This window comes from Arachis ipaensis, chromosome B9 (assembly GCF_059453495.1).
Source record: "Arachis ipaensis isolate K30076 ecotype BB chromosome B9, ASM5945349v1, whole genome shotgun sequence".
In the NCBI taxonomy this organism is placed as follows: Eukaryota; Viridiplantae; Streptophyta; class Magnoliopsida; order Fabales; family Fabaceae; genus Arachis; species Arachis ipaensis.
In genome coordinates, this window is record NC_142444.1 from 12,214,590 (window position 1) to 12,236,157 (window position 21,568).

A 21,568-nucleotide genomic window follows, 5' to 3' on the forward strand; every position below is an offset into this window, starting at 1 on the left:
AGAAAGGAATTATTCCATGATTAATAATTGAACATGAATCTTTTTTGTTATTAATACAAATAATTTCAGAGTAACATTATATGCAGTATCTTTGTTTACACCACTTTTATACACCTCCACGTTTTAGTATTAAAAGTAATTAATAAGAAAGACGACAATATAAAATTTCCTTTTATACCATAAAAAAAATGTGTACAAAAGAGGTGTATAAAAAAAATAGTTCCAATATCATTTTATAATTTTATTGAAGACATTTCATGTTTCATTCAAAATCCAACCTTAACCAATTTTCTCATCAAGTGTTATTTCATGGAATGCAAACATCATGTAATCCAAACATATACAATCATGAAAATAATATCATTCTACATAAAATGAAATGAGGAACAATGATTTGTGCTGAGAGTTTCAACTGAGTTTTTGTTTTTGGTGCCACCAAACTGCAAGTGTCACAGTTGAAGCATAAACTGAATTGGGTAACCATCTAACGATATTCCCAACATGTGGGATCCCTTCTGTGATTTTCTTTGTTAGCATGGCGACCGTTGGTGCTATGGCGAAGGTGAGGATGAGTCGTTTACTAACAATCGTGACTGTATCTGATGTGATCTGCTTGATGAAGTCATAAAATTCGTTTCGATCGATTTCTCCATCAAAGTTGATGTCACATTCCTGCAATATTGTGATATGAATTAGAATGGATTCAAGAATGCAACAATTTCAATAAAATAGGAAAGAGTACTTGTTGATTGTAGTTGAAGGCATTGACAATTTTTTGGTTTGTTCAAACAAGGTTGGCATTTTGGATAAACTTTAAGGAGATTTGATGTTTTAAAACAGTCAAGCATCGACAGAAAGATGATAATGATTAATGATTTATGAGTAAATACTTTTCCATCCCAAAAACAAAAACAAAAAAAAAATGAGAGAAAATTAGTCCATTGTTTAAATACACTATCCTAAATACATCTTGAACTATCCCTCAAATGAACCGAAATTACACAGAATAATGAAATAGATAGAGCAGAGTACTATGGTAATTTTGATATGTAAGTAACCACAGCAAGTTGTTTATAGTACCTTCATGATTTCTCTGACTTTGGCTTTGGATGGAGGATCAATATGTGTAACAGGCAAAAACTTATTGATATCACTACAACATATCACAAGAATTATTCAAGTCTACACAATTTTTTTTCCTTCCAAAAAAACATAGTAAACTAAAATTTCGACAGCGATTCGAAGCAGAAATCTCACTTGTACACAAGTAAAACAGCAATATACAGATCTTCAAATTTCAAATTAACTCTTCCTCTATCATTCTTTACAGTGTCGAAAATTCGATCTGTAATAATCTTTATTTGCATTTTCCTTAGATAGATACCTGTGTAAAATGCAGGTTTATTAAAACATAAGTAAGATGATTGATCATGTTGATTAACTTTGCCTCTCAAGTTTTGTGATGTTGATTATGAACTGATATAATTCAGCTTAGTAAATAAATAAAAAAACACATATGAAGTGAAAGACTTTAACACAAGCAAGTGCACTGAGTGCAACAACTTTTACCAATAACATGTATGTTATTTATATTTATATGCAGTATCTTAAATAATAATGTAATGCAATGTCTACAATAACATTGACAATATCATCTTGAATAATGTAGAGACTGCAAAATCATTAAGCTGGTTATCTCAGCTACCTAGATTTCATAAATTTTCAACCATATCATATCAATTCAACCACAGAACAGCCAATAGAAAGGTAAATCTTTGCATTTATGAATTCAATATATTGGTATAGTATCAGTTTCTGTATGATAACAACTTAGAAATCAAGTATCCCAATAATTTTACTGACATAAAAAAATCAACACATTGCTCATCAAAACATTGGTTGCTAAACTTGCAATTGAAAGAAAAATAATTACAAGTTTCACATCTTTGGTCTCAAGCCATTTTTCTATAACCCCCATTCTCCAAATAGATTAAAAAGAATTGCAAGCAAAAGAACTAATAAAGAAATCCTGAAAATAAATAAATAAATAAATAAATACAAATCGGAGAAACTTGAAAAATTGAAATCATTTAATTGATTGGAGCAGAATTCAGAAACTAAGCTACAAGTACATTAAATTAAGAAAAATGGAGTTTCATTTGCATTGGCATTGGCATTACCTTGTAACTTGTTCAGGACTTGTTCCATGGCACCACTCACTGTGGATCCGAATGTTTTTAAGGTTCAAATTCAATCAACACTTTTGGGGAGTGAAGTGTAATAGAGAAAAGGTATAATGTTTGGTTCGGGTGTGCTTCTGAATCACAATTCACACCTTTTGCATTATTACATTACTCATCTTAGGACCATTGTATTCCACATAAAGAAGAAAAAAGAAAAAGAACAAAATAATAAAAATACTTTCGTATAGAAGACAGACACAATAACACAAAGTAAATAAATAAAAGAAAATTTTATTATTATTACATAAGTAAGAAAATGTATTGGTTTGGATTTCCGACAGGTTCCTCCAACAATTATGGCTTCACATGCTGGAATTTAATTATTATATAAGTAAATAAATACCATCATTCAAAAATTTTTATTAACTAAAAAATTTAAATAATCTAGTTAAATACTAATAAAAAAATATATAAATAGAGTAATTCTTTAGCAAACCCAAATACAAAGGGAAAAAAATATAATTCTTGGTAGGGTCAAGAAACACTTTAATTTATCATCCCTATACCAATTTTTAGAGAGAGCTAGGCTATTGCAATATTTAAAAAAATCAGATCAAACTTATGATGGAATCAGTTCAGAACAATCATTATCCATCATAATTATTGTACATAGTTTTATTGAAGACAGGTTATTATTTACAAGCATAACCTTTCACAGTAAAATCAAGAGTGTAACTATTTTGTAATTAACATGCAAACAGTAAGCAATCCTACGTAAACAAATAATGAAAAGTGTACCATTCTGCTAAAGTGCTAATTAAAACACAGTGATTAACAATGAACAATGACTAGTACTTTGGATCATCTCCGAAGGTCTGTTTTTGGAACCACACAACTGCAAGGGTCACAAGTGAAGCATAAACCGAATTTGGTATCTTTTGCACCACATTCCCAACACCAGGGACCTTTTCAGTGCTTCTCTTTGTTGCCAATGCAACAGCTGGTGCTACAGCCAAAGTGATAATAAGCTTTTGACTAACAATGATGAAAGTATCAGCAGTCAACTGCTTGATGAAATTGTAAAACTCTTCCCGATCGATTTCCCCGTCAAGGTTGATATCACAATTCTGCACAATGTCATATGAATCACAAAATTTTTAGTGTGCCAACAGTTGACAATAAGACTGCAAGGAAAACTTGTTTCTTGTAGTTGAAGCAAATGAAAAATCCTCAGTTTGTCCAAATAAAGGTTTCCTTTTTTATTTTAATAAAAGTTTGTCCGAACAAAGTTGTAAATTAAATTTAGGGTAAATTACACTTTATCTCTTTTAAAATGATATGATATTACACTCCGCATCTCTTGATTTGTCATAGTTACACAATACTCCCTTATTGCTATGTTTGCAGAGATCAATGTCAAATTTTACAATACAAGGTCATGTTTCCCAAAAGTATATGAGTGCAATGTGTAATATCATCTAAACCTTAGGGGAGCTAATATATATTTTAGAAATCGAGATGTATCGTGTGTAATATCACCTAACCTCAAAACTCAAGTGGGTATAATGTACCCTTGAATTTATTTTAGATGATTTGATATACATAGTCAAGCATGGAGAGAAAGATGGACCTTGAACAAACTGTTTCTCTACTAGTACTGGTACTTAATCAAAGATTTCTATGTTGATTTTAACTATAAACATGATAGTGCTTCTTAACATAAAGAGAAATACAAGACCCAGAACGATTTCCCAACTAGACTAATGTGTCCCAAATAAATATGATCTTTCATCAAAAAGATCCTGCAGCTCCCCACACCCAAAATCTTTAACATTAATCTTTTCCAGACACTGGCTTGACTCTACGAGTATGACAAATCACAGAAGCTAACTGGTTGAAAATAAGTGTCACTCTTAGCTTATGGTAAATAACAACCCTGACTATACAGAAAGCATTATCATCCACATGACGATGATAACTTAACAGGAACTTATAATAACATAATTCACTTACCATAGAGATATGAATGCAGAAGTGTCTCCACTGATACACAACAAAAGATATCTTGTTTTCTCCCTAAGGATTTATGATATACGTTTGTGCTAGCTGGTCATTGATTTTTTAATGTTGTATTGGAATTTGAACTTCTAACCCAACCTATGTTTAAATACCCGATCCCAAGTTCGGGATCCAGAAAAACGAGGAGGGTTGTGTTAGGCTTGCGGCAACGTAAATTTTGTCACATCCCTATTCATGGCCACGATGTATGACATTTTTGGATCCATGTATGGTTGTGTTAGGCCTGCGACAATCAAAGTAAAATCTTGATGCATCCCAATGCAAGATGCAATGACATCTTTGATCCATGTAACCGACGCCACTTAGTGGAAAAAGGCTATTAGAATTTGAACTTCTTAGTTGGATTGTATAACATATCACCTTTCCAAGAGCGATATGATTTAGTAGCACATAACTGAATTTGTTGAAAACCTTGGGATTTGAGTAAAAGAGTTCAGTTCTTCCCTGTGATTGCATGGTAGTCACACTCTCAAACATGGACACCAACCCACCCCCCCCCCCCCAAAAAAAAAAAAAAACAAAAAAAGAGCTATGGTGGTGGCAGTTTGAACTCATGATAATATACTCAGTTAACTGAACACTGCCTCAGAAACAAAATGGTTCTCCATAAACCATCACAATTCAGTGAAGTTTGTTCACATAAACTCAATGAAGAATAGCTTTGCAAACATAATTGACTCAGCAACTGCTCAAATGACCCAGAGTTTCTATATTATAAACAATTTAGCAGATGGAGAAAGGTACCTTCTCAGGTTAAATCCTCCATCATTAACATAGTTAAATAAATGAATACGTCAAAAACTATAAAATGATCAAGAAATGCATATACTTCATAAAATGTCTATAACAGAAAGCACAGATTCACTTCATATAATCATATGGTGAAGATTTCATATATAAGTAGAAAACATAGTTTGTTCTCATTGTGAAACAATAAAGTACCTGCATCATCTCTCTGACTTTGTCTTTTGGTGGAGGATCAAAATGTGGACCAGGCAAATGCTTGTTGATATCACTACAATATAGAAACCACCGCTTATAGAATAATTATCCATATCAACCAAGCTAAAATGTGGGCTAAATTTTGAGGCAGATATCTCACTTGTACACAATCAAAACAGCAATATACAGATCTTCAAATTTCAAATTAGCCCTTCCCGTCTCATTCTTCACGCCATCAAAAACTCGATCTGTAATCTTCCTTATTTGCTTTCGCCTCCACTCCTTACCTGTGTAAAGTGAAAGGCTATTATATTAAAAGGCAAACGGAGCATTGAGCACAATAATTTTACCATTAAAGTAAATGCAAATATATGTTGCATCTTACATGTGGATCTTTACCATTGATTAACAAGATGGGACTCAAGCAAGGGTCCCAAACAAAAATCAAATCAATGGTAAAGATCTTCACATGACAAGGGCAGCCCAGTACAAAACATCCCACATTATGTAGGGTTCAAGGAAGGGCCGCATCCAAAGAGTGTAATGTAGGCAGCCTAACTTGATGCAAGCATTAGTGGCTGATACTACGACTTGAACCCGCAACCATGAGTTCAGGTGGAGACAATTCAACTGTTGCTCCAAGGCTCCACTTCAGATCTAAAAATGGCAAGAATATGTGGAATTCTCAACTGAGAGGATCCATTCCTAATTCATCAAGGCCTAAAATCTGCAAATCTATAAGCAAGGGCATTGAGCAAAAGAACTTTACTAATAACTAGCTATAGCAATACCCTTTATCTGATCCACTGTCCTAATTGGAGCCTCTAGAGGACTTATCTGAACTTGTCCATAGCACTAAAATGAGGTATTATCATCTTCTTCACAATCAGTATTACGGTGTTACCACAATTGACTCTAATGCATCCATTCCTAATTCCATTCAGTCTAGTGACCCCACTTCCAACTAAGCACCATCACCTTTGTAACATCACACTAACTGCAGTTGCAACATTCAGATTAATTTCCAGCAAAAGAAACTAAGCATAAGGGTTTAGCAATTCTCTTATTGCTACTCCACTATCACAAGTTTAATCTGTAATCCACTTCAAATCTTAATTGAAACCCTTAGTTAAAACACATATTACAGCATAGATTTCATAATTCTCATCCGCATGATAAATTTAAATCAGAAGCAGCAGTATCCAATGAAATATCTAAACTACAGCAAATAGAAAGGTGCATGTAATTTAAATCAGAGAAAATCATGTATGCATGTTGGTGAGAACATGGAAAGTCAACGCATCAGAGAGATGAATTATGAATCTCCGCAATCAGATAGAGAGAGAAAAAACAATAATAAAAGCAGAAAAGTGGTTTTGGCATTTGGAGCGTTACCCTGAAGCTTGTCGAGGATTTGTCCCATGACAGCAAGCTTCGCAGCTTCTGATTTCCGTAGTTCTTAATATCAGCTTTTCCAGTTTTCCTTGTTACTCATTACTCCGCTTAATCTTAAAGTCTCAGATTCACCTCAAAAAATCCGGGCCAAACGACAAACTCATCATTATTATTATTATTATTATTATTATTATTATTATTATTATTATTAAGGAAGCCTGTCCAACACTTCGATCCTTAACTTTTTTATTTTGGGATAATATAGTACTTCTGTTAAAAAATTTATTAAATAATATTAAAAAATAATTTTATGGAGATTTTATTTGTATTTTGTGGAGAGTTTTAAACTTTTACAAAATTTTTTTAACAATATAACCAATTACTACCACTAGTACTATTATCTTTTTCATCCTCATTATTATCACTCATACCTCTATTATTTTTATTGTGTAACTATACTTTATCATCATCATTATCTCTTCTACCGTCATTATCACCAATACCAATATTATCAACATTAAAGTTCTTTTCTTTCATTTCTTATTCAATGTTTTTTTTTTCTTTAAAAGGTATTGTATTATAATTATTTTTTTTATGGCATCATTTTTATCAATGGTTTTTCTTCACTTAACCACCATTAATGAAGGAATTTTTTAAAAACAAAGTTATTAATAGTTTGTGGAGGTTTAAAACCCCCCACAAAATACAAATAAAACCCTCAAAAAATTAATTTTTATTATTATTTAATGAATTTTTTAACAGAGAGATCGTATTATTCCAAAATAAAAAGGTTGAGAGTCGAAATGTCCCTTTTTTTTACAGGGATCACTATGTCCTTCGTAAAAAATAGACAAGGACCGAATTGAGTGTTTACTCTTATTTTATTCACGGTAAATCAATTTATGAGTTATCACAAATTTAAATTTTATTTAAGAATTTATTAATTAGAACAACGAGCTAACTAATTTTTTTTATTATATTTTATATCGCTAGGAGAAATTAGCAAATCAATCTTCTTTTTTTTCAATTTCGTTATTGTTTGATATGTTGGATAAAAGTTAGGGGTGTCCATGGATCGGATCGTATCCGCAGATCCGCGGTAAATATCCGCATCCGATCCGCAAATTGATCGGATCGCGGATATCTGTTCTACATCAGCGTATCCGATCCGCGGATCCGCAGATCCGCACTATAATAATTAAAAAATAAATATATATATGTTTGGTATTATATTTACTTGTTTGTATGTTTTAGTTAGTAATTATTATTCATATATTGTATTATTTTATTTTTGTTATTTAGAGAGAGTTTGATTAAAAATATTTTAGGAATAAATAAGTTTAAAAGTATGAAAGAAATATTTTTATCAAATTCTTTTACATAGAAATATGATTAAAAAGAGAAGGTTTAATTATGCGGATATATCCGATATCCGATCCGATTCGATCCGCAAATGTGCGGATCGTGCGGATCGGATCGGATCGAATCCGGCACTAAAAAGTGCGGATATCATATCCGATCCGATCCGATGAAAATTGTGCGGATCGGATCGAATTTTCGGCTATATCCGATCCGATCCGATCCGCGGACACCCCTAATAAAAGTTACCTATAAATAAAGGAAACTTTTGACACGAGTATAAATAATACTAAAAGATTTAAATTAAAAATAAATAAATTGATAATAGTAACATATAAAATAATGAATGAAATAAAATAAATAGTCTAATTTAATTCATAGTATGTAAAAATTTTTAATAAATACTTTTCAATCATTTTAAATATATTATATTTTAAAATTAAAAATAATCAATATAACTCAAGTTGTGGGAGTAATCAAACTGTAGTATGTATAATCACGTAATTAATAATTTAAGGGGAAAAAGTTGTAATTACGAAGAGAGGCCCCAAAACTATAATGATCTCGATTTTATTTTAATCACCTTTATATATAAATAAGTAGAATTTAAATTAAAAAGATTGATAAATTGAAATAATGATAATTTAATTATTATTCATTTTATAAATATTATATATAAGTCTTATTATTTTAATTCAAATATGATGAGTTTTTTTTCTCATTTTACTAATACCTTCAGAGAGTTTGATCCAAATAAAAAATATAAGTATATATAAATATAGATACATTAGATATTATTAATATTTTTCTTTTGTATTCTTCGTATTTAGGATATAGATATTGGTGTTCCTATTTTGGTAATGTCAGTTTTTTTATATAAATTCATGTAAAAAATGCGTGGAGTGACTTTATAAAAAATAAGAGTGACAGTGATATGATTAGCTTGGTATTTAATATAACTTTGAAAAATTATAAGTTAAAACTATTTGGATGCAAATAAGATTATATCATTGGCCGCGGATATGTATTCTTACTTTTGAAATGTTTGTTACAGGAAGTTAGCAAGCTAGAGAGAATTGACTTAAGTGAATGTTTGTTACTTTTGAAATGTATTCTTACTTTTGAAATGTTTGTTACTCATTTGATGTAGATATCCATGATAAACGATGCATTTCATCTTCTTTACCGTTTGCATAAATTGATTCAAGATACAACAACAAAGTCTTGTCCCACTAAATGGGGTCGGCTACATAAATCAAATGACTCCATTGTGCTCTGTCATGTATCATGTCTACAGAGAGACTGTTTATATGTAGATCTCGTTTGATCACCTCATGGATGGTCTTCTTAGGTCTTCCTCTGCCTTTCGCCCCTTGTCCATCTTCCATCTCATCTACCCTCCTGACTGGATGTTCTATCGGTCTTCTTCTCACATGTCCAAACCACCTGAGACGCGATTCAACATCTTTTCCACAATGATACTACTCCAACTCTCTTCCTTATATCTTCGTTCCTTACATTAACTTATAAGGCTAAGAATAATATATAAAGGATATTTTAAAGGATATTATCTATATATAACATCTTAATATTTTATAAAATGTAATACTAACTTCTGTAAGCATAATAAATTAACAAGTACTATATATCATCCAACTTTTAAGATTGTATTTGCATATTGTCTATAAGACAAAAATACAGAAATAGTGGTTACATAAATCTTTCAGTCTTTAAGGAACAAAATATCAGTTTTCATTTCTTTGGCTTTTTGTTTCTGTATTTATATACATAATTCAAATACAACCTGGAAGAACACCGAGACACCTGACTGAAGAGATTCATATTGTAAACTGGGCAGCATAAATTATGCAAACTTAATATTGATCATCAGATGAACCAAAGGTTCCAAAGCACACAAAAATTGAAGAACTTACCACTTTACAAAGGTTCCTGAGCTCTCATATAGACAACCTACCATGTCTTTACATAAGGCTACAAAGTTGGCGATCTTATAAAAATAAAGGTACTACTAATTAAATGCTATCTCTTTAAGTGTCTTTCTATGAACCTGGAAGCAAGGAAAATGAGCAAGAGAAACCACGTCATTCAGCAAAGCATAAAGGTTACTATGCTTCTAGTTGGTCTACTCCTTGGGAGTGATATCTAAGATTTAACCATTCTTTAGGATTCTCAAACAATATATTTAATAATTCAGAAGTGAACATATGCATAATGCATGCTCAAACATGAAATTTAATGTTAAACTTGATTAGTCCAACCATTTCACTTAGCATATGTGGGTCTCTACTTTCTTCATTTTCATAAATAAAAGGTGATTATCAAACTCTCCAATTGGAATTGTCTACCCGTTATATGAAAAAAGCGTACACGGATAACAAGAAGATTCGATAGAAGTTTAGGTGTAAACTAATTTATACTATATAAATAAACATGATGCTACTTAGTTGATAGAGAAGCAAAGAATTTACCCATTCGAGATGTTGTGCAGTGATGCCAGACACAGTTCCAGTATATATACCAGCTAAGACCTGGTAGAACCATAATGCAGAAAAAGATAATTTACATCTAATGTGTAGTGGAGTAGTAATCAGATCAGCATGTTTAAATAAATTAAATAGAACTGCCTATGGCGAAAATATCACTGCAAAGGTGAAGAAACCCCCCAAAAGATTGTATAAAAGATATCATCTTGGTCCAGTTTGCTTCATACCAAAGAATGCAGATCAAGTGAAAACATATATATAATAATAATATATTTGGGTAGAGGAATTATATATAATAATTTGTACTACTGAATTGATAAGATTTTGTGCACAAAATCATATATGATTTACTACTGCTTGTTCATATTTAATCATAATCCAACCATTGTTTTTGCTCGTCTCAATTTTCCCTATTATTAACTTTGGAGATACAGCATATATAAATTATTTCTACTCTAGCAAATTTCATTGGGCTGGATCAGCAACTTAGAAGGATGGCTAATAATTCTGTATATATAAGTAATACTGCATTCTATGGATTCAGATATTCAAATGTTAAATAGAAAAATGGTATGTTTATAAAGCAGAAAAGAAATAAAGTAGCAGAGTAACTAGATGTAGATCAAGTGAAAACATCCTAAATAACTATTGCATTCAAATAAACCAAATATCCCAGGTCTAAACTATAAATCAACAGAAATCAGTGTCTTTTACCAAGGGATTTATTATGCAACTCTAGCAATCCTTGAAGAGATTCCAAGGACCATGTTTCCTCATGTTGAGCATATACCTTCTGATGTAGCGAGTCTATTATTATGCTGACATTACCAAACCCATATATTTGGTAACCGTTGTGCATTCTACCAGGCTTAATCTTGAACAACAAACCATGATGCTGGGCATGAGCCTCAATGACCTCTTTCAAGCTCAAATCATGCACACCATCTGCGTTGGCACCACCCAATGCTGCAGCAGCTTGCTGTTGAGCATAGGTTGCTGCTTTCTGCTGAGCCTCATATTGTCGTTGCTCCTTCAAACCAGGTTGGAAAACCTCCATTCCGTCAACAGCCTGACTCATCATATCTAAACCACGGTTAATCTGGAATCGGATACTTTCATTTGCCAATAGTTCTTCTGGAATAAGCTCCTTCCATCCATTATACCACTTCATAACTTCTTCAAAGTTAGGATTTGAGCACAACCAGTGATTCAAAACCTCAAGCCACTTTGGGAAGAAGAACTTCTCCATCATGTCCACCATGATATGGATTGGAATCACAGAAGCCCATTTAATTACCCAAAAAAATTGATCGAGCTTCTGACTTGCTGGATTGACTTCAAACTCTTGCAAGACAAGTTGCAACTTAGGCACAATAAATTGAAGCATAAGTTGTTCCCAGCTTACAGCATCAAAGACAGTCTTCCACGTAGATACCAACTCCAACCCATGAGATGGATTTCGAAGAGGATCCCAACCTTGGAACACTGTAATAAACAAAGGAAGAGCATATGAGCAAGCAATGCAGGACAAATTACACAACTTGTAGCTATCGGCATATCTCTTATGCAAGTCACTGAAGCATGTGGCAAGGAAATCTAATGTTAGCGTTCCTGAAGTGCTCTCTTCGTCTACTTGGTCCAAGACACTCATTATTTCCTCCATATTATCCAGTTGACGCTTTTGGAATGCTGCTTCAGATTCTAACTTGTCTTTTTCTTTTTTCAAGCTGAGAGCTGTCTCCCTTTCTCTCCTCAAATCTCTATCAATCTCTTGAATGTCAGCCTCAGCCAACCGAACAAGCAATCCAATGTTATGCTGAAGTTCCGGCATTGGGACATCCTCCTCCTTTGCTTTCTCCTCAGCATTTAAATCAGATAAATTTGTATAAACCCGAACTTGTGGCCCCCTCATATCATAAACCTTCTGAACAACCTCCAAATTCTGTTCTTGCTTGCTTGCCAACAACTCCTCAGCAGTAACATACACTTCCTCCTCTTTCTTCTTCTTCTTCAACCGTGACTGCTTTGACCACAGCCTCTCCTTTGTTCTGCTAGCCGCAGGCTGCACTGCTCCCACCGTGCTTTTGTTCTGTTGCTGCAAAACAGGCAATGGTGGTGGCGGCGCCTCCCTTGCATCACTAAAACCAATACCTGAATTCTTAGCCCTCATTTTGACCTCGATAGGAGCCACAATACCTTGCTCATTCTTTCCAAGACCGCCCCCTCTATAACCCATCTTTTCCAACAGCTTCATCCCTATTCCATTGTTATAGAATTTCCCCGCATTACCAAACCCATCTTGATCCGAACTCTGACGCTGACCCCTCTTCTTCTCCAATTTCTCCCTCTCCCTTTCCCTCTCCCTCCGCATCGCCCCTTCCTTAATCTTCTTCCCAAAAGCCGTAGGCAAAAAATTATGATCATCACCATCATCAATGTTCTCATCAGAACCATTATTCCTATCACCATTACTACTATTAAACCCTAAACCAGCACCTGAAGTGGAAGCAGATCCCATTCCAAGACCTAAACCTGGCCTATCCTCACTAACATAACCATCTTTCTTACAATGTTCTTTAGAATCTCTATTGTTATCAACAACATCTTGATTCGGCATAAAAGTTCCAGTAGAAATAAAATTTACCGGCTTGGTGAGGTCCTGCTTCTTGGAAAGGTCCTTCCTAAGTTTCTTGCTAGAATAATCGTCGTCGTCGTCATCGTCGGAGCCGGCAAAAACACCGTAGAGGACATCGTCTCTGGTCTGAGTACGCTTTTCTTTGCGCTTTTTGTAGTAGAATTCGCCGTTAATCCACTGGCCTTCTTCGAAATCGTTGTCCATTTCGAACCTCTCCATCTCTTGGTCCTCGTCCATGGTTTAGGGCACACGGCAGAGGGACTGAGAAGGTGGACCTGCGGTGGAACAGAGCTAGCGACGGAGGCTTCCACGTTCGCACGGTGGCTGCGCGATGGAAGGAAAGGAAGGCTGCGATGGCTGATGCGCGATGGAGGGGAAGTGAGGGAACAGGCGGTGGCTGTTCGAAGTTCCGACGGCGGCGGTAGCAGGCGGTGGTTGGACGGACTACCAGGAGCTGGATGAGAGGAACCTGGACTCAGAGCTTGTTTGGGTGAGCTTTTAAGAAAAGATCTTTTTTTTCGAGTTATTTTTTTTAAAAGATCTTATACAGAAGTAAAAGTAATTTTATGTCGAGAGAAGCTAATGTCGTAGCAGATCGGTTGGCAAAGATGGGATTTGGAGGTAGCGGAACTGATAAGGTTCATCTTTTTTCTTTTCTGCTCTTTTGTTTTTTCTCTTGGTTGTTCACAAAAAAAAAAGTAATTTTATGTTTGGATATTTCATGTAAAAATGCCTTTTTATCAATCAATTATGTTTGGGTATAACAATATAAAAGTACTTTTTTGTTTATTTATTACATGAAAAACATCTTTTTTTTAAGGAAAAAAGATCTTTTAAAAAAAGATATAAATTACAGCTTCTCAAAAAATATCTTTTTTTTTATTTTACTAGTGCTTTTACTTTTACTACTAGAAATTTGCCAAACACGTTAAAAAATAAAAAAAAGATCTTTTTTATTGAAAAAATATATTTTTTTAACAAAATAATGGCACCCAAACATGCACTGAGTGTGAGAGAGGCAGTGAGGCAGATAAAAAAAATAAGAGAAAAGGACAAATAGGTCCCGACCTTTTGTCCTGCGGACATTTTTGTCTCTAATCATTGAAAAATACTTTTAAGTCCCTAACCTTCACAAAACTTGGACGGACCAGTCCCTGATTGAGGCATTTGGACGGATCAGTCCCTGACGGAAGTATTTGGACGGAGGGACTGATCCGTCCAAGTTTTGTGAAGGTCAGGGACTTAAAAGTATTTTTCAATGGTCAGGGACGAAAATGTCTGTAGGACAAAATAGTATTTTGTAAAGTATTTTGTCCTCTCTCACACTCAGTCCCTAACTAAAATTAATTACTCGATTGTTCCCTAACAATTAATTCCATCAGTCACTTAGGTCCTTTACTCCGTTAACTCTAACGGAGGACAAAATAGTCCCTGACAACTCTAACAGGGGACAAAATAGTCCCTGATCTCCTCTGTTTGGAAACGACACTGTTCTCTCCCAATTTCCATCATATCTCGCATAACACTAGCAGTCTAACACTGTAACTTCAAACTACACAATGCACACTCTATAAATTTAATGTTCACAAGAAAAAAAAATCATCAACTTGTTCTCAACCAATTCATACTCAGAAAACTAATGTCTATGTCTCTCAACTAGTTATCGTTTTCGATGGATCCCATGAATCTAGACAGCAAGTCTGATTTGTTAAGACCTGTCGTTGTCGTTGCCATCTCCCTCTTCCTCTGCCCTATCATCTCCATGACCACATTGTCCACCACTCCGATCGCTTCCTTCAGCTTCTTCTCCGAACCAATGTTCAGTAATCGCTTCAGTTTCCATATGAGCAGCAACAACGACATTGCTCGTTGTACTGATAGCTTGGATGCGAGGTCAAAGCTGTCTGCCAACTTGGACTCTGGAAAAGAAGGAATGAAGCACTCGGTGTCTATTTCAAATGAGAATTTGCATATGATATCGAAGGAGAATCTTCTCATGATGTCCTAATGTCCAACAATCTATATTGCTTGCCGGAGAGTGGAGAAAGGCGTGCCCTTGGAGTAGTTGTGGAACTTGGTCTTGAGGATGTCGTGGACGTGTCGGGGTTGGAGGTGATGTTATTGAAGACATGGAATTGGATGCTTTTGGTGGGTGAAGTGTAGAGATTTAGGAAATGTGTGGTCCATGACATGTTGAGGTAGGTGCGATACGTGTGACAATTATACTATAGCTTAATCTTGGAGCTAAAGAGGAGGAAGGAAAAGATGGAAAAGAAGACTGTGAAGGTGAAGAAGGAGAGTATGAATGTTAGGGTTATGCGAAATATGATAAAAATTGGGGAAGAACAGTGTTGTTTTCGAATAAAGGGGTCAGGGATCATTTTGTCCCTTGTTAGAGTTGTCAGAGACCATTTTGTCCCCTGTCAGAGTTGTCAGGGACTATTTTATCCTCCGTTAGAGTTAACGGAATAAAGGACCTAAGTGACTGACAGAATTAATTGTTAGGGACCAATCGAGTAATTAATTTTAGTTAGAGACTAAAGTGTCCCGTTTGAAATTCTTTGAGGACCAAAATGGGTATATACTCAAAAATAAATTTATTTAAAATGAAAGTAATGTGACTAAGTGTAATTTATTTAGATATAATAAAAAATAATTAAATATTATGTGCAGTAAAAAATTAATATTATTGAAAGATAAAATTAAAATAAAATTTATTTTTATGTATTTTTCGTCTTATTTAAGTCTCTAACGTTTCAAAATCATTTCAATTTTGTCCCATTGTCAATTCTGTTAACGGATTCCTAACGGCAGCACAACATTGAGTCAATTTTTAAATGTTAGTGACTTAACTAGGACAATTGAAACGCTAGGAACGACTTTGAGACTTATCCCAAATGTTATTTTAGGGTTTTTCACACTCTTTAGCACTTCTGCCATTTGTATGGCAGTAGCAGAAATAAAATATGGTCGAGTAATAAAATTCACATTAATACCAATCCTATTAAGAATATCCTCGATAATTCTAGTTACTTGATAACGTTCTCCTTGCTGATTAACACGAATCCTATCCAACATATCATCAACATTTTGATCACGTCAAACTACATGAGGAACATTCCCATTTAAATGTATATTGTCATTCATATGTCTAAGATTATTCCCTGCGTCTTCGGGATTCACTCCTAAATTTCGATGATCACCCTAATCATAATCGACAATCCAAGCAATTCGTTCAACTTGTTTAGTCAAACGCTCAAATTTTTTCTCATGATCAGCCATCATGGGACTCAAAATAGTAGTCATTTATTGAGTTAATAGATTGACCAAATCATGATAACTCCCATCAACATACTGTCAAAATGCAGCCCTCGATCCAAAATTATTCGATGTTATCCCACCTGATAATCTCGAACAAACTCAAGATTATGTGATTGATTGTTAATTGCTCCTAGTACACTACCAAATCTAATTGGAGACACGTAACTACTCATTGGTGGAGTATAACCTGGAGAAAGGTCAAAAGGAGGCCAACCTACAGTTATTGACGGTTGCGTCTACATTTGAAAAATTCGTGAAAGTGGATTACGCCTAGTATTTTTCGCAAAATGATTATTAACTATGACATTATCCCCATAACCATTGCCTAAATATGCGTTTGTTAATTCTACAGAGATTTGTGCAACTATTATGGGAACATTATTATTTGTAGATGACCCAACATTGCTATTTAAAACTTCATCAGTCATATTTATGACCTTGCCACTTCGAAATTGCATAACCTAAATTATTACTCAAAAACTAATGAATCTTTTGACACACTTTGTAAAAGATTCCATTGGGCATGCCAATTTGTTATGCATATTTTAATAAATCTTGATTAGTTCGATATCTAATGATTTGGGAGCAAAACCTACTCCTCTTTTGAACAAGTACCAAATTTCAACATGCACCAAAGATTCTATTTTGAGACAAATATAGAAGGAAAAAAACTTGGAATTTAAAGTAAGATTAAATTTCTTGATATTGAAAATACAAAAAGCAAAATAAATGACTTCAAATTTAAAGAAAGCAATAAAACGCTTCCAACGTAATCGAAGGACTTTGCATCCAAAGACTGCAAAATTTTAAAGAAAAGAAAAAGACTTTGCAATAGAAGAGTAAATTGCAAAAAGGAAAAAATACAAGGAATTTTAAATGAAAAGTAAAAATATGGAAAGAATCCTACAGAATAAAAAACTCTTGGCAGACTGAGAAAGTCGCTAAGAATATGAGTGTGCGAGAGTGTTTTCTGAAGAGCAATTCCAACCTGTTTCTTATGAATCTTGTATATTTATAAATTTTTCAACCAATCAAATTTCATCACGTGTTCCATATGCAAAATCTACAAAATAACTGTTCTCGCCAGATACATGTATTGTGTAAACGTCTTCAACTGTCTTGACCATCGATCCTAACACTGTTCCAACTGCTCTATTTCACTTCGACAAACCTCATCAAACTAAATACCTTTCTCTTATCAATAACCTCATTTCGACAAAAACTCATCATGCTTGATAAGACCTATCGTGTACAATCTTCGACACCAATTACACCATATCTTCAATTTATAATTTATTTTATTCAACTAACATGAATAAACAAAAAGAAAAAAGAAAAAGAAAAAAAAAAGCACTATTCATCATTCATAAGTGAAAGCACTTGCTTTCCAATGTTGTGGCCATTGAAAACTCTAACTAAGGCAGCAGCCCCATTCTCAAGGCCCCCAACTATGTCTTCCACACATGATATTTCACCATTTCTGATTTGAGGCAGCAAGAACTCCAAGAATTTGGGATAGAGTGGATAATAGTCAACCACATTGAACCCTTGCATGCGAATCCTTTTATAAATAAGACATGCTGTGTTTTTAATTCCTTCATGTTCCTCCTTTGTGTATTGAGATATCATTCCACACACTGCAATTCTACCATGCACTCTCATGTTCATAAGAACTGCATCTAGCATTTTGCCCCCAACAAGCTCAAAATATATGTCAATACCTTGAGGAAAGTACCTAGTAAACAAATACATTTAAAAAAAAAAATTATGCTACATATAAGTTATTTAATTTATTAATTAGGAACCAAAATGTTGTTATTGAAGTTACACTTTTTTTTATATTTCAATAATACTTTTTATTTTCATTTTTAAATTAAAAAATGTTATTAAATAATAAAAAATATTATTTTAATTTTAATAATAATTTTTAGTTATTTTTTTAAGTGTTGTTAAAATTATATAAGTATCATAACCATTAAAACCATAAATGCCACAATATCCACCTTAATAAAATGCAGCAAAACAATAAAATGTAAAAGTAAGGAATTAGGTATTATTGGATTAATGCTTTTAATTTCATTATGTCTAAAATCTACTATATGATGACTTAATCTAATAGTGTTCAATCAAAGATCTATTCATTGTAACAAGTAAATAGAAAGCAAAATAGTTATTATCAGCAATTGTATATTAAAATTAGCTATTATAAATATATATTATTTAATTTCTTTTAATATATATTTTATATTTAATATATTTTTTATATTAATAATTAATTAATTTTAATAGCTGATTTAACTCATTTTAATGTACATATATAAATACACACCTTTTCAATGCAGCGTCCAAGTCATGTTCTTCCTTATAATTGAAAGCTTCGTCAAATCCAAATTTGCTCTTTAGTAGATCAACCTAGTTCAATGAATTTCATACCACACATGTAATTAATAAGAGAATAATTAATGATGAGAAATATATATAATCATAATCATAATTCCCAAGCTGCTTAAGCTAAATTTGCGTTATCAAAGCCTTTCCACAAGACCACAACATAATATTTGTTTCTCAATAAAATCTGATAATATAATCAACATTAAGTTGGTCAAGTAAGACACAAATTTATCTAATTAGATTAGTCAAATTAGTTCTGATATTCACAAAGACCAACCAACAAATTGGTAATTATTTAACCAAATAATCCAAATATGAAATTACCTTGTCTTTGCTGCCAGCACTTCCAACAACATAACAACCAATCAATTTTGCAAACTGCCCCACGAGTTGACCAACTGCACCTGCTGCTGCTGAGACAAACACATATTCACCCTTCTTTGGACCACAAACCTCAAAGAATCCAGAATAAGCAGTTAATCCAGGCATACCTAGTCACATGTATTTAAAATAAAAAAATTGGATTAAGTAATAATTAAACTAAAAATCAAAGATTAGAAGATGTATGATTTTTTTACCAAGGATCCCTGTGTAATAGGATAAAGGCACATCAGTGTGGTGATGGATTTTAAACAAGTTTTCAGGTGATGATATGATTGAGTACTCTTCCCATCCAGTTACTCCCCAGACATAGTCACCTTCTTGAAAATCTTGGTGCTTTGAATCCAAAACTTTGGCCACTCCAAATCCATATAGTGGCTGTAAATTTTTTTAATTAAACTTAATTAAATAAATTTTCTTAAGAAAAATTTTTGAAAGTTAGTCATTTTTAATATTTTTTGTTAACACAAATTTGTTGCATTCAATCAATGACAAAACTGAAATTATGGAACCAGCAAAATTTTCTTTGAAACCATTTATTATATCTTTTCATTTCCTCAGAAGCTGAACAAATTATAAAATAAATAAATAAATAAATGAGCATAAACTTACTGAGCCAGGGGTGAAGGACTGCGAAACACTAAATTTATCATCTTTTTGCATCAAGGGTCTAAGGTGAGGATCAGCAGCCAAGAAAAGGTTTTTGACCAAAACAACCCCTTTAGATTCATCTCCAAGCTTCAGTTTAATAGTAGAATCTGAAGATACAAACATGTCAGATTCTTTAGGGAAGCCAGACACATAGTGCCTTAATAATAACTGCTTGTTTCTCACATCTTTCTCTGCCATTTTTTCAACATGAATAACACACCCTATTTCAATTCAATATATGCAGCTCTAATGGATTCAATTTCTATGTTATGGTCATGAGTTGATGACAATATATAAAAAATGAGTTTTATATATAATTTTTTCATTGGCGGCCGCCGGCCTCTGCACAAACTGGTTTAATTTGTTTATACGAAAATACGATGATTGACTTAATTAATTAATTAAATACTTCCATCTAACTAATGATGCGACAGCTCATAAGCTTTATATATGATTTTTTTTCTTCTTTATTTAATGCTATTCCTTATAGTTAGGGCTGGAAGTGAGTCAAGCTAACTCATGAATCAGCTCGAGCTCGATTTGTTAATAGTTTAATAAGTTGAACTTGTGAGTTAATAACCAAGCTTGAGTTTGAAATTGAGTTAATAAATTAAATGAGTCGAGTTTGAGCTTGGATAAGCTTAGCTCATTAGCTCATGAACGGACTCAATTATATGTATAATATTAAAAGTACAGATTAAATGCATATAAAATATGCGTATTAATAATTTAATATATATAAAGTAATATATAATTTTACATATATATTAATATTTTTAATTATTTAAAATTTTATAGTCATTTTTTATATATAATTTTAATATAAAATATAAATAAAAAATTTATAATTGATAAATAAATAATATATAAAATTTATTATTTTTTAATATTTTTTAATATATATAAATTATAATTTATTGATATAGAATTATAGATTATATTCCTATTATTTGAGACCGTTCTTAAATTTTTGTTGAGTCAAAATTGAACTTACAAACAAATTCGATTGTTAATAAATTGAAACCAAACTTAATTTTCGTGAATTAAATTTGGTATAACTCGATTCAGACTCAAGTTCCAATCCTACTTTTTTTTTTTTTTTTGACAGAGTTCCAATCCTACTTATGGTCATCAAACAAAGACGTAACTGCTTACCTTCGATGAGCTGTCGACGAACGGAATTAATGATTGGATCATAGCTATGAAATAATGCACCACATTTGTTCGAGATTCGTCCGATATGTGGAATTTTTAATATCTAATTATGTCTTTAAAAAATAAAAATATATCTAAATACATCTAAATATAATTATGTATTAATATGTCCAATTTTATTTTTTGTATGATATAATTAAAATGAGTTTATAATTAATGTGTATTTCAATTATTAATAAAATTATGTAAAATACTGTGCATAATATAAACATATTAAAAATTTTCAAAAAGTTAATTTATAATTTAATATGTGACATATATATATAAGTGTCTCCCTGTTAATGTTCGGGCATTAGAATCATCATCGTGACCTAATTTAATACTTAGGTAAAAATTGTATTGACTTCGATATAGTATATATAAAATAAAATCAAGTGAAAAAGAAAGCTAATAATTATTTTTAAATAAAATATAACGTATGTTACAAATCATCAACACGGGGATGTAGCTCAAATGGTAGAGCGCTCGCTTTGCATGCGAGAGGCACGGGGTTCGATCCCCCGCATCTCCAC

General features: G+C 32.7%; 4 protein-coding genes and 1 non-coding gene across 15 annotated transcripts; 1 reads left to right on the forward strand and 4 right to left on the reverse strand.

The window, feature by feature from the left end:
- Positions 1–279: 279 nt before the first annotated feature.
- On the reverse strand, positions 280–2,666 carry LOC107618663 (uncharacterized). The gene is made up of 4 exons (XM_016320786.3): positions 2,181–2,666; positions 1,258–1,384; positions 1,081–1,153; positions 280–672 (listed from the first exon to the last, which is right to left on the reverse strand). The coding sequence occupies exons 1-4, from the start codon at positions 2,206–2,208 to the stop codon at positions 409–411; spliced, it is 492 nt and encodes a 163-aa protein (XP_016176272.1). The 5' UTR covers positions 2,209–2,666; the 3' UTR covers positions 280–408.
- Positions 2,667–2,794: 128 nt separating this feature from the next.
- Positions 2,795–6,749, reverse strand: LOC107618662 (uncharacterized). Its single transcript, XM_016320785.3, has 4 exons — positions 6,600–6,749; positions 5,365–5,491; positions 5,205–5,277; positions 2,795–3,310 (listed from the first exon to the last, which is right to left on the reverse strand). Exons 1-4 carry the CDS (start codon positions 6,625–6,627, stop codon positions 3,032–3,034), a joined length of 507 nt encoding a protein of 168 aa, XP_016176271.1. The 5' UTR covers positions 6,628–6,749; the 3' UTR covers positions 2,795–3,031.
- A 2,304-nt stretch (positions 6,750–9,053) lies between these two features.
- LOC107618842 (septin and tuftelin-interacting protein 1 homolog 1-like) lies at positions 9,054–14,141 on the reverse strand. Of its 11 annotated transcripts, none has more exons than XM_088500410.1 (3): positions 11,253–14,141; positions 10,448–10,507; positions 9,054–9,463 (listed from the first exon to the last, which is right to left on the reverse strand). In XM_088500410.1, exons 1-3 carry the CDS (start codon positions 13,332–13,334, stop codon positions 9,458–9,460), a joined length of 2,148 nt encoding a protein of 715 aa, XP_088356536.1. In that variant the 5' UTR covers positions 13,335–14,141; the 3' UTR covers positions 9,054–9,457. The 11 variants fall into 11 exon arrangements, with proteins under 11 accessions (XP_088356536.1, XP_088356531.1, XP_088356528.1 ...); XM_088500405.1 differs by having other exon boundaries at positions 9,054–9,471; positions 11,177–14,141; XM_088500402.1 differs by having other exon boundaries at positions 9,054–9,481; positions 11,177–14,141.
- A 3,268-nt stretch (positions 14,142–17,409) lies between these two features.
- Positions 17,410–20,185, reverse strand: LOC107618512 (2-alkenal reductase (NADP(+)-dependent)). Its single transcript, XM_016320608.3, has 5 exons — positions 19,803–20,185; positions 19,388–19,568; positions 19,134–19,300; positions 18,748–18,830; positions 17,410–18,153 (listed from the first exon to the last, which is right to left on the reverse strand). The coding sequence occupies exons 1-5, from the start codon at positions 20,037–20,039 to the stop codon at positions 17,772–17,774; spliced, it is 1,050 nt and encodes a 349-aa protein (XP_016176094.1). The 5' UTR covers positions 20,040–20,185; the 3' UTR covers positions 17,410–17,771.
- Positions 20,186–21,494: 1,309 nt separating this feature from the next.
- On the forward strand, positions 21,495–21,567 carry TRNAA-UGC (transfer RNA alanine (anticodon UGC)). Its single transcript has one exon. It is a non-coding gene; the product is annotated as a tRNA-Ala (tRNA).
- Position 21,568: the final 1 nt, after the last annotated feature.